The 13,328-nt window shown below is 41.5% G+C and overlaps 1 protein-coding gene across 2 annotated transcripts in view; it reads left to right on the top strand.

Moving 5' to 3' along the window:
- Positions 1-13,328, top strand: part of otud7b (OTU deubiquitinase 7B) — a 35,478-nt gene that overhangs the window by 10,035 nt on the left and 12,115 nt on the right. For both annotated transcript variants that reach the window (XM_063879458.1, XM_063879457.1), the window contains exons 2-6: positions 8,163-8,407; positions 9,492-9,662; positions 10,419-10,649; positions 10,984-11,085; positions 11,824-11,951. In XM_063879458.1, coding sequence (XP_063735528.1) covers positions 8,323-8,407; positions 9,492-9,662; positions 10,419-10,649; positions 10,984-11,085; positions 11,824-11,951 — 717 coding nt within the window. In that variant the 5' untranslated portion in view covers positions 8,163-8,322. The remainder of the gene's footprint in view (positions 1-8,162; positions 8,408-9,491; positions 9,663-10,418; positions 10,650-10,983; positions 11,086-11,823; positions 11,952-13,328) is intronic.

Here is a 13,328-nt window from a genome sequence, read left to right as displayed (position 1 = left end):
AAACTGTGATTATGAGCACATTATTTTTAGACCATCTCAAACAGGAGGTTGCTCTAATTCTGGCAACTAAGAGATTAGGGGGTGCTTCTCTGTATGCATTGCTACTGTAATCATGCTTACACAGTTGTTCTTATATGCTAAGAGCCAGCAGTCTTGTGTCTTACTATAAACAATAGTAATAATAGAGTCGAATCACTGTGGATGTGTTCTTTTCTTATTTTGGTCAGATAAAGTTGCAGTAGCGTCGTCATTAGGTTCAAAGCTGCTGCAAAACGAGTTCAAGGCATATTTTAGCTCCATACACTCAAACAATAAAACCGAGGTCAAGCACGTTATCTGTAAGCAGATCTTGTTTTCCCCACCTTGTTTTGCCTTGAGCTCTCATGGAGGAAAAATGCAGGCTGTTGAGTTCACATGGATCAGGTTTGGATGTTTCTGAGCCAGCAAACAAGACAGTGAGGCCGCGAGAGGGATGTTCGACTTGGCAAATTTTTGTGTGATGACTGGACAGCTTTTGGACTGGACCGGCTCGAGTGGCATGGCCTCCGAGAGGGCAGGCATGGTGTGGAATCTCTGACATCAGCTGTGTCTGCATTCAGTCGGGTGTTATCTTACACATTACACACACACAGACGCCCACAGCTGGTGGTCAAGCCTCCATCGCGGCTGGAATGCGCTCGCTGTTCATTATCGTAATAATAATATCGCTGCTGAAGCTATTTTCTGAAACCTGTACCTTGTAAGGAGCCCTTTTGTTTTGTTATTTCTTGGTTTTGCTAGACATTTCTTACAGTGTAGTCTGAGGCAAGTGTTGAAAAGATAATTAATGTCCTTATTTGGGAAGAAGATAACCAGTCAGAGCTGCAGCTGCGTCGCTCCACGAAATACAAAAGCTCTCTTGGATTCAACTGAAGAAGGATTTTCTTACGCCAATGGACTTGAAGCGGCCAACTAGCTGCAATAATTCACACGTCAACAGAAGCTGTGGGTGCTCTGTTTTTGCTGCAGTTCAGTGGGTTGTATTGATTTTTCTCCAATGACCGGCTTACTAGTATATTTCCTTTTTGTCCAGGGAAATGGTCACACTCCAATTTACTGTATTGATTTACAGATGTAAACCAAGAGCAACTGAAAACGACAGCCCCCTCCCTCAATGCTGAGTGGGTAGAATTAGTGAGGCAGCGAAAAGAACAGGAAGTCATATCTAGCAGCGCTATGCTTTCACGTAAAGGTGAACTTTCGCTCTATGGTCAAAATATAACTGTTAATAAATCCATGTATTTGAACGTTCAATAGAGGCAGAGCATTGACTCGCTTACACCAACCCCTCTCTCTGCAGTGGCCTTGTCTGAGCCCCAGGGGGTATTCACAATGCACTGCTTATCGTATGCTTTATGCAAGCCTTTGAAAATACATGTGCCTCCGTTTCACTGTTCTATACCATCCAGGCGCCCTTGAAGAGGACTGATGTTGCAGAAAATGACAAAAATTGGCTGAGATATTTTCTGTCTTTTCTTCCCAGGCAGAGCCATTTTTCTTGGCCATAAAAGGTATATTTATTATGTATTTTTGTGAGCGTCAGTAAACAGAGCATTGCCTATCCCTATTGAATTAGATTACGCTATACCAAGCAAGGATTCTGCATCGCTGTGCTCTGCTGTCCAAGGCTGTATGGTCCACTGATTATTTTTCAGCCCTTTTGCATTATATATCAAGTGGGACTGGTGCAGTGCATCCTACTGCATTCTTCCTAGTGTGTGTGCAGCAGTGCTTTGGTACTGATCCGTTCAGTTGAGAGAAACTGTGGAAGAACTGGGTAAAGGGCTTGGTTTCCCTTCATTCCTCAGCCAGGCAGCGATCAGCCTTCTTCCCAGCTGTAGCTCTTGATGTTATGTAATGAGTCAGCCCGGGCTCAGTCAGTAACCAGATTACACCCCTCTGCAGATAAAGGCGGCTGAAGGACAGCCATCTCGCCACACCTTTGTTTTCTTCCTCTCTCTTCAGTAGTAGGGTGTTTACTAGGATTGATTGTTCACAGCAAACCGAGCCTTAAAGAAAAGCTTTGTGTTGCTGAGAAATTAAAAAGGAAGCATTGGCTTAGCTCACCACAGTAATTTTGTATGCATGTGACTGCGGTTTTAAAGTCAATAAGCTACGCCTATCGCAGATACTTCAAGAATTCAGGCTGACAGCTCTGATGCTTCAGACTGATTGAGACAGGAGTGCATCAATCATGTGGAGATTTCAGTCGCTCCAAACCCCCCTCGTTAATTTGCATTAAACCAACTGAGGCTGGATTTTTGCTGTGGATATTTGAGATTTCTTGGTCTGATAGTACTTATTTTTTAGAAGCCTATAGCATAAACAAATATCCTTATCTTAATAGGGAATCTCTAAGACCGTTTTTTTCAATGATTTGTGACAAAGATACGTAACAACACGGTTGAGTTTAAAAGTCAATCTCCTCAACTCACAATTGATTTTATCGTCAATCATCTGTTTGATTATTCTCTCCATCATTGATTAGGTAATCCTCAGTGGTATTGTATCGTGCGCAATTCAAAGATGTAGAGTTTACTGCCAGGGAAACCAGAAAATATTGAGATTTAGAAAGCTGGAATCAGACAAATTTGACTTTAAATGACTCAAAATGATTAACAAACTAGCCAAATAGTTTTGGATTAATTTAGTAGTTGAAAAAATCTAAAATTAATCTCTGCAGCTGCACTTGTCAGTGCAGTAATGTAAACAATCCCTGTATGGGAGACAATCCTTCTGAATTCACCTAATTTGGAACATCTGTACGGCAATTTCTAGTAACTCATTGGTCGACATATACACTGCTTAAATCAATCTGCAGCAAGCTGATATTTTTGGATGGATTGGCTTAATTCTCGAACTCCTTGTGCTCTCCAAAGCTTTTGATTTCCATCCCAGCATCAGTAGAGTGGTGACAGAGCCCTGTGGGCCCCCGCTTATCACTCACTACACCAGCCACACTGCCCTCCCCTGTTTGCTTACATTATGCCCTTTATCTCATTACTCATATGGTTGTGTGAGGCTGACAGGGTGTGTTACTCTCGCTGAGATCACAGGAAGGGTTTTTGTGATTGAACAAAAATAGAACCGACACATTTATAGACGTGGTCATACATCATGTCCGGACCATTAAAGGGAAACACAACAACTCAGCCGGCCTCATTTCGTAATCTCCCCAAAAACTGCTCTGAGGGTAGAATAAGTGTCAGGCTGGGGGTCATTGTCAAGTATCTATTCAGCTGCAGTCTACTTCTCTTCTTCCTGAACTTTTCCCTCTTATTTGTCCCATCTTTAGCTTCTCTAATGCATGACAAAGCATTTGGAGCCCTTTCGCACATTGTAGGCTAAAGGCCTAGTCTTCCTGTATTGCGCTTTGTGTGTTACACGTTTTATTGTTTGCTTCTCCCCTTATGTTTCTTATCTTGGTTTATCAGTGGGTAATGGCCTCACCCCTGGCTGATAACAACACATTGAACCAACACGGCTTCATCCCATCTGGACGGTTTAACAACAAAGACAATGACAACAAATGGGGCAATTAGAGCAGGTTAGGGCGATCACAACTGAAACAACGACATAGTCTAAAACAACTAAAAAGTGACGAGTTTTGGCAGGCTAATGACAAAGCATCAATAGAAACAGAATCCTTATATAAATAGTAATAGTGTTGAGTAATGACAGCAGAGTGTTTTCCCTTTGTGTTTATTTCTTTAGCTTTCATATAACATGATAAACTGGCTGATTTAGTTTTTGTTAAAATAAAAATCCGACATGTGGGTTTTGATTCAGAACGAGGCTAGCTTTGCAAGTCATATCTAAAAATGTCTTGTTTGTGTTTTACTGCATGGTTACATAGCTGTGTCAGCTGTTCCAGCATTCAGCATGGGAGTTTCTGACACGTCTCTTTTCCTCAACAATCCTTCATCTTGGTAAAGCATTTGCCATTTTAGCTTAGTCTAGGGCTGTATTGAATGTCTTTTTAAACACCTTTCAACCCTCTCGTATGGTTTCACAAATGTAGCCTTGAATTCCTGTTATGTACAACATAGAAATGTTGTTTTGCTGTGGATATATAAATGTGCAAATTATGGTCCTCCGATTGCAGCAAACAAAAGAGCAATTTTTGCGTAATATTTTGAAAAAGAAGAATATCTTTCAGGCCATTATGATGACATTTAAATTGCTCAACGCAGAATGAAAGGTGAAAAATGACTCTTGTTTGCGCTCTTTATCTCTGGATAGATACCCATGTTTGTTGAATAGCCTTGGAAAATGACGATGCCTCTAAACTCAAGCTAGTTCCTCTTTGATCAGTCAGCAGCAGCCGTTTCTCCAGTCATGAACAAAGCTCACATCTCAAAATCTGAACACACGCATTCCACTGGAAGACTGTGAACATGTGCTTCTTCATAAATGATCTGAGGGCTAGCAAAACAAACTTGTGTTCCCAGTCCCGGCGGTGAATTGACCCTCTCAGCCCACCGTGGGGTTGGCGCAGTGGGCAGCGGTGACCTCTCTGTCTCTCTCAGTGATCCAGGCCATTCTCCCAGCCTTAGCTCAGCACCCACGTGTTGTCAGCAGCTCCTGTTACGTAAGCCCTCCTGCCAGACAAAAGCTCAGCCATCCTAGACTCAAATCACTGACTGCCCCATGTTGGCAGCAACACTGTAAATGTTAGCCAGTGATCCACATAGCATCTTTCTTGTATAGATTTTATTTTAATAGATAAATAAGGAAGTGAGATTTTGACAGCATAAAAAATAATGTAGAATGTGTTTTTTTTATCTCCATGTGGCATAGGCATGAGATTTGAGGTGAAGATTGGCTTTATTGTAATTTCCCTACACTACCTCTTTTCATCTGTTGAAGCACTGAACCTGTAGCCTCCCACATCATCACTGTTGTCATAATGTCATGCTATAAAACGGTTTTAATGACCGTTCGTTCTGATACATAGTAGGAAGTAACCGCACGTAGCAGCCACCTAACAACCTTATTTTTCTCTGGGCGTACAGAGGATTAATTGAACATTTTATAAAAAAGGTTTAATGATATAATGAGGTCTCACGGGGCACATTCTGGCCATTTCTCAAAAACAATTCCTTTTCTGTGTTTTGAAGGAGAGCTGTGTGACATTATATCAAACGCATCAGAGTGGGTTCACAGGAATGGCTGATGTTACAGGCCCACAGTGACACAGCCAGCCTTTTGTTGCTCTGTCGGTACTTTCTGTCCACTTCCATTCACTTTCATCGCCCTTAAACAGTGCCTTGTGTTGTCACTGCCAGGATTTGTTGCCAATAGACCAAACAACAGAATAATGAGACCAAAAAATCATATTTATGGATGGCTTCACTTGGAAGACTGAGATCCAGTATAGAGACTGGATTTAGCTAAAGCCATTGGACGAATGTTCCCGATTTCTCTCCTAATATAAGTAGTTAATAATTCTTGATCCTTAACTCCAAAGCCGTGTGTCATGCAACCTGCATGCAACACAGGTCAGTTGAACGTTAACTATGTGCATTTAATAGAATGTTATTTCCATTTACACTTTTGGCTCTCAACAATATAACATCAAGTGCCAATTTTCATTTTGCACTGATTCCCTCTGGTTAGTTTTGTGTTTTGAATCCACCACACTGTTATTCTGTACTGTGTTCCACTGGTTGGCATGTCAGGGACAGCCCTTCAGGATCCCGGTGCTAGCTCTAGGTTCGCTTAGAAATATTGCTTTTTTGCTGCACTTAACTTTGAAGTACAACATGTTCTTTCAAAGTGCAGGATATATTTAATGGTAACTCGGGCGTGTCATTACTTTAAATTGAACACTGCTACTGGTGTTTACTTGGAGGCTCTGGTAAAAGTAAATAAATAAAATACCAAAGTTGACCCTTGCTCAGTTTTTGCAGTGCACCTCGAAGGGTCCAATCACACAAGCCTATATTTGACGTGATACCTATTAAGAGTGTTTGTTTGAGAATCTTTTTTTTGTCTAAGAACAAACTGGACTTCTAGGACGAGTTCAAATCTTCTTCAGGCACCTATTCAGCACTCTCAATCCAAAATGCAACCCTGTTGTCAGAACATGGCCATACCTCTGTGTTTAACTGTATGGGGTCTATGTCTTTAATAGTCCTATTGTTTTAATGGTTAAATGGCCCCCTTGTCCCATCTTTAAGTGGTTCTGTATGCGATCACTAGACCTGGATATCGCCTAATTGACAGGAATGTGAGGAGACCCTGCAGAGGAGGCTGCTGAATGCCTGACTAGAAATACTCTGCTGGCTGAGAAAGGCCTATTCTGCTAACGTCTGTTCCTCCCCTGCGTGCTAGTGTGGCTTTCACTGTAATAATGATTGAGGAACTGGGGGAGGTAGGCAGAGCACAAAGCAAGACAAGGATGGAGAGGTGTAAGAAGAGTAAACTCGTGACTCATCAGGCGCAGTGGAGCGGGTGCACTGAGTCAGAGATGAAGCAGGAACACTGGGTGGTGGATGAGCCATGGGACGGATGGGAATAGATGACTGTAGGTAGATCCAAAAAAAAAAAGGACCAGGCAAAGATTGGACCAGGCAGTTGAAAAGCAGCATGATGACTGGATAGTTTTCTGATTGTTCACAGGCATGTTTTCATTAGAATACCAAGAGATCATTTTCATTTATCCTACTATGACTTCATGTTGGATTTAAATCCCTTTATTGGTTTGATAAATTCTGCCCCGTCATATTCTTCAAAACTCTAAAGTTGCAGCTCTAATAGGATGGGTGTTATTTGCTTTTTGACCTGCATGTGTTAGTGAAGTATATTGTATACACCTACTTGATGTTGAATTGCTGTGAAAAGGATGATAATGCAGCAAAGTGCTTAGGAAGAACAAAGAGAACATGCTTTTAACTGTCCGAATGTGCTTCAAAGCGCTGCTGAGAAAGCGTATGCTCACTCAGAATCATTTTCCAAATACAGGCTTTTCGTTTTAGCTTGGCACCAAAAGTACCTCTTTTAGCCAGAGCTACTTTGAAGCAAGCCTTTTGTCTGGACGTGCATCGATTGCCCTTTAAATCCTTTGTGTCAACGGCCCATTGGTGCTGACTCCTTTTTTTCTCTCAGTCTTGATAATGTTTCTGTATTGATTCCACCGTCCAACTGATGCTGCTCCTCAGGATCGGCCATTGAAATTCGAAGAGTAAAAAGTCTAAAAGTGGTCTCTGTGAAGGAGTACTGTTCCCTCGTATCTCACTGGACTTTAACATGAATTTGACATTGAGGTCTTATGACTTGAAATATACATGGTTCTATACTTTAATAAAGACAAGATAAGAATGACTTTATTAATCCCAGGCTGGGAAATGTTTGTGTTGCAGCAGCATAATACAATACAAGGCATAGAAAATAATAGAAAAAAAATAGAAAAATAAGAAATAACAATCCTAAAGTATGAACATCTCAAAGAAGAAATAGAAATACAAAATAAAATAACAAATATTAACATTTTAAAACGATTTAGAGGAATTATAATGAATAAAAATCCCCAATTTTTGCATTTTATATCGACATTAGATTATGAAGCGAATATCTCCAATTGTCTGTGGAACTGACTTTATCCTGGCAGTTTGCTGAATACTTCACTTTCTTTCTCTGTGTTTCTGCTCAGACCCTTCCTGAACTCTTTCTCTGGCAGAATTAAACTTGTCTGTTTACATATTCAACAGTTCATATCTGAAGGCGTCAATCATGCACTTTGGTAGTACCAAGTACACATCTGAAAGAAAATAAATGAATTGAGACAATATATCCTGAGTTTATAACAGCGTGTTATAAAAGGAAGTGTCCACAACAACCGGATGGAGACTGAGAGCTCGCAGTAAAATCTCCCACATGACAAACACCACGCGCCTGACAGCAGCATGTTGTTTGACTTTAAATATGTTTCAATGCTAATCCACGCAAACCGCTTTTGAGACCTGTTCACTTTGTGTGCCACAGAGTGACTGAAGAGGTGTCGATTTGAAAAGGAACCAGGTCACAGTGTGCCTGTCCTTCACTGCTGCCAACGTTCTCACTCACTTCTGATGACTTAATACCTGCAGGTTTTTTAAATCTATCCTCTTTTCTCTTCTCAGGTGTGGCAGATTGAATAGCACACGGCAGAGGAGCTCCCCCCACCCCCTCGCCCCCTTCCCCTGCTGCCCCGTCAGGAAGAGCAGAGTCCTTGTTTGTTTATTTTGTTTCTATTTTTTTTCTGCTTTGATAAAACCCGCAACCTGGTGAATTCATGATCACATGACCGTGGATATGGACGCAGTCCTATCCGACTTTGTCCGTTCCACTGGAGCTGAACCAGGATTGGCCAGAGATCTGCTAGAGGGTAAGCATTTCATTATACAAAAACAAAATATCACTGGTCAAAAGAACATCGGGAAAAGTTTTGTAAAAAATGTCCTCAAGGCTGGACTGAATGTCATTGTTTTACATTCTGAGAGATTTATGAATGAATATCTTTCTTAATGTTTTTTATGATGTCCTTATCCTAAATTATTAATTATTAATTATTTCGGTTATATCAATGTATTTTATGGTTGTTATGGATGCAAAGTAGCTGCAGTAAAAGTGATGTATTATTGGATAGGTTTGGATCATGCATGTTGGTAGCAATTCAACACAGCCACCACTGTAGTCTAATAACAGCGGTGTCTGCGTTGTGTATAGATGAGACTGCAGTCAGCATGCCGTTTGAGACCATCTCCGTTTATTCCAGTAGTAACACTGATGACAGATGAACCCAATTCAGCATCAAATATGCCCTCACAGTTCGGCTTCTGTACAAATGAAATACAAGAGGAATCATTAAGCATGCAAACATGTTCACAGCTTCAACCAACATGTTTTCGAAAACAGTGCAGCTTACTTCTCCCGCGAACACATCAACAAAAAGGGGAGAAGAGAAGTGAGGGACACAATATAAAGGGGGCAAGTCCCCACAAAAATAAACATCTGGGAACAGAGACTGAAATTAGGATGTTCCGCCCATCAGGGATGTGTGAACTTGACAGCTGGTTCAGAGCAGCCGACAAATTGACCGATGTCTAAGTCGGTGCGTCCGGCTTGTTGCTGTTAATGAGACATCATACACTACCAGAGGCAAGGTATATCTGGAGTCAGCAGGACTCCTGTTGCCTAGCAGCACCACCAGTTGCAGATAAGAGAACGGTTTAAAAATATAATGTAATGCAGTGAACGGCATCAAGCCAGCGAGGCGTGCTCTAAATTCTGATATTTACCCATGTAAAGGAATGTGCCAGTGGCCTGTACATGAGATAAGTCAGTTTATGGCGGCTCTGACCGGTTATATATTTAAACTCTTTAGGTAGGTGTCATTTGCTCGACACAAGACTCAGGTTGTCACGCTGGACCCAGTGCCGCTGACAGATGTTCTTCCTCTCTGTCTGTAGGCAAGAACTGGGATTTCACCGCTGCCCTCAGTGACTTTGAACAGCTACGACAGGTGCATGCTGGGAACCTGACGTATTCACTCACAGAGGACAGGACGTATCTGCAACCCGAAAAGGAGATGGCCAGGGTAGGGCGGCCAATACTCCACCGCCAGGATGAGGTGGTGCAAGGTGAGGCAACTTACATGTTTTTAGTATAGTAGTATAACCAGTTTAAAAGTGCTGAGATCAGGGAGGAATGTTGAGGGAGGATGCACGCTGGTTCAACGCGGCAAAAACAGGCTCAGAAAATCATCACCGTGTTAAGGAAGTTACTCCCTAAAATGCAATGGTTAAACATTTGAACACTTTTTGAATACTTTTCTAACATATATATTTTAAACTGGATTTGTAGCCCTAAAAACAACATGGCCAGCCACCTTGGCATGGTCCACTGCTCCAGTTGCTCAGAGCACTTCACATTGATTTATTTAGCAGACAAGAGGCGGTGCATTTTTAAAGTGGAGAACCAATTATAAACAACAATGAAACATATTAGCGCATACTGCCGATGAATAAAGGAGCTCCTTTAAAACGTCCTACCTCTGATGGTGTTGCACTAAACATTCTTTGAGAGCTTTGCTGACTCTCAAATAATGCTTGTCTTGCCAAAAAAGATAAAAAAGCAACAGATTAAATCATTTGTTTTGCCTTTATTTCTTTTCTTATTGAACAAATGGATGTAACACCGTTTTGTTACCACCAACATTTTGATTTGTAACTAATTTAATTATATTTGTTATGCATATGCGACTCTAAAGGATAACCCATATATACATTTTCTGATTTAATTAAGTTACTTCCCAACACTGATCAGGAGTAACTAATACATAAAAAAAAGAAATCGTATTTACCACCTGCTTTCCCCACCCTCTCATTGTGTACTAGCTGCTACAGAAAAGCGTCTGTCGAGGGGAATTTCCCACGCCAGTTCAACCATCGTGTCCCTGGCGCGCTCTCACGTCTCGAGCACTGGAGGGAGCAGCACTGAGCCGCTCCTGGACACGCCCCTGTGCACTTTCCAACTACCAGACCTCACCGTGTACCGGGACGACTTCCGGGGCTTCATTGAGAGGGACCTCATCGAGCAGTCCATGATGGTGGCCTTGGAGCATGCTGGTGAGAGGAACTGCAACTTGAGATTTTGAGGATTTGGGTGCGATGCCTGTTGTTTTAAAGACATAGATACAGAGTTACTACAATGAACGATAAACTGTGAATTCAGATCCATGTAAAGCTTTGATATTAGCATATATTGGATAGTCCTGTCTGTACACATCAAATTGTTAAATTAATCTATGCAAAATAACATTCACTTCAAATAAACTTGTTTGACTCTTTTAATCTGGAAACTCTTTCCATCTGGAAGTACTACAGCAATTGTTTTTGAATTAATACTGTTCCATTTTTGTTTTACAATCGAGTAGGCTAAGTTTTTATTGTTTGCCTGCAGGGCGACTAAACTGGTGGACCAAAGTGGTTTCAAACTGTCAGAATCTGCTGCCGCTGGCAACGAGCGGAGATGGAAACTGCCTGTTACACGCCGCGTCGCTCGGTGAGTATCGCAGACCTTTTTAAACAAGACTACAGCGCAGTTTCACACTCCATTAGCATTCACTGAGGGAGCTTGATTGATGCTTTAAGCACTAATTGCATTTTACAATGTTGCAGTGCACGTTCACTCCGTAGCTCACTCAGCCCCTCAGCAGAAAATGAATAACATCCTAACCCATGCATAGTCTTTGTTAAAGCCATTGTTGTTCTCCTGAGTAGTAGATGTAATATTCATGTGCTTAATGTGGGCTTTAAAGAGGGTTATAGGGTTAAATTACAGGGTTAAAGTGGCATGAATATTCTGCTTTAACTTAGTATAAAGTAAATATTGATTACACAATGTAATGGCTATAACAATACCGTCACCGCCGGCATTACATTTGTCTCCCTCGCTTTCAATATGTAATTCTGTCTGCTACCGGGTACACTCTCCTGGGAAAATGAAGCCTCCATTTAGTTGACAAAGCTTTAGGAGACAAAATATAGAGCTACTTGTGCAGTGATTTCTAACTCTCTTCCAATGCAAGTAAAAAGGACGAGCTCCAAAAGTATCAAAAACCTCAGTAACGCCATATACCCCGATTTGCATATTATTGACATCATCGTGCAGCGCGGGGGAGAGGGAGAGAATCTGTGCTTGGATCCCTCTGAGCACTATTGGGAATCCAAATAAAGCTCTTAATGTCAACAAAACAATTCTACACAACGTTTTGATTGTTTGATTGTTTTTTTGGTGCAGGTATGTGGGGTTTTCATGACCGGGACCTGATGCTGCGGAAGTCCCTGTATGCGCTGATGGATCACGGGTTGGAGCGAGAGGCACTGAAGCGCAGGTGGAGGTGGCAGCAGACCCAGCAGAACAAAGAGGTCTGTTGTAGAGGCTGCACATTTCTCCAGGGCACGTTTGTAACTCCGTGATGACTTTATGAGGGCAGGGCTAGTCTGGAGAAGCTGGTGACCTCCAGAACGCTGTTTTACTTGAACAAGATATACAGGCACAACGGACAAGTAAAGAGCTTTTTTAAATGCTTCCTATACCAGCATGCCGTGCCAGCAGCTGCTCGCAGGGCTGCAGGAGACCATTTCAAATGTCAAGTGGCAACAGCTCACTGTGGTTTGTTTCGTTTTCTGTGTTCCATGTAATCCCAGCTGATCCAAAACAGTGGAAACAATAACAGAGACAGGCAGGAGAGCATGAGGCTGCTGGAGTGATTTCAGTAACTGTGCATACTGACCATAGCCTAGATTAAAGACAAAATACTGGGTCACTTGGTGTACTGGTCGCATGAAGTCAGTTGCTTCATGCCTTAAAGAATTCTGTAGCAGAATGCAAATACTTATAGCTGTAGATATTGTCAGGTGTATGAAGAAATTTCAGTTATATCCTTCAAAGGTTGTGCTTTAGCATGACTGTTACATTACATGTAAACAGAAAGCTATGCAACCACTTTGTTCCCTACACAACCTCTAGAACGTTTACAGTAATTAAGATTTTGATGTCTTTGTTAAAAATCTGTGAATTCAGTCATTTGTGTTGCTGACATGATAGTTAGTAGTGGGGTTGTGCTGTGTTACATATTGTTGAGGGGCTTTTTTTCTATACATTTTAATATCAATGACAGAGGCCAACTCCCAATGTAATCCAGTCTAGTGCAAAACAATAAATACGACCTCAATGAAATACTGTATACTCAAACACCTCAAAAATACTTTATTGTAGAACATTTGTAATGGATTGCATTGATTGTACAGCTTAACCTTATAAAGTAGCCACCGACTGCTGTAACAACAAAGCGTTTAAAGTTTTGCACTATAAGTTTGACTGGGTTTAAATGTTTTTTACGTATAATTAAAACTGCATTTAACAATCAATTTAACACCAATTATTGACAACATGCTAAAGTTATCATACACACACTGTGATTTTAAGATTGCGTTATCATAACCCTAGTGTATTATCTGAAAGTGCCTGTATCTCCACCTTTATTGGTACTGTTTATCAGAGCCCAGGGGAGAGACTGGTGGAGTTGTGGATGCACTGCACTTCAACACTCTGCAAAGGCAAAACAAAGATTTCTAGAGCCTTTTTTCTTTCCAGAACCAAATGCCTCCTCTCCCCCTGAAAGCGTAGCAGCACACTGAGTAGGTTTTCTAAAGTGGTTGCAGGCAGCGTGCAGACACCCACAGAGGAGATGCCAGACGGATGACTACTTGATGTTCTTCAACAGTTACCACAGAGGTGTC

This window comes from Eleginops maclovinus, chromosome 3, assembly GCF_036324505.1.
Source record: "Eleginops maclovinus isolate JMC-PN-2008 ecotype Puerto Natales chromosome 3, JC_Emac_rtc_rv5, whole genome shotgun sequence".
Lineage (NCBI taxonomy): Eukaryota > Metazoa > Chordata > Actinopteri > Perciformes > Eleginopidae > Eleginops > Eleginops maclovinus.
This window is presented reverse-complemented; position numbering and strand designations above follow the sequence as displayed.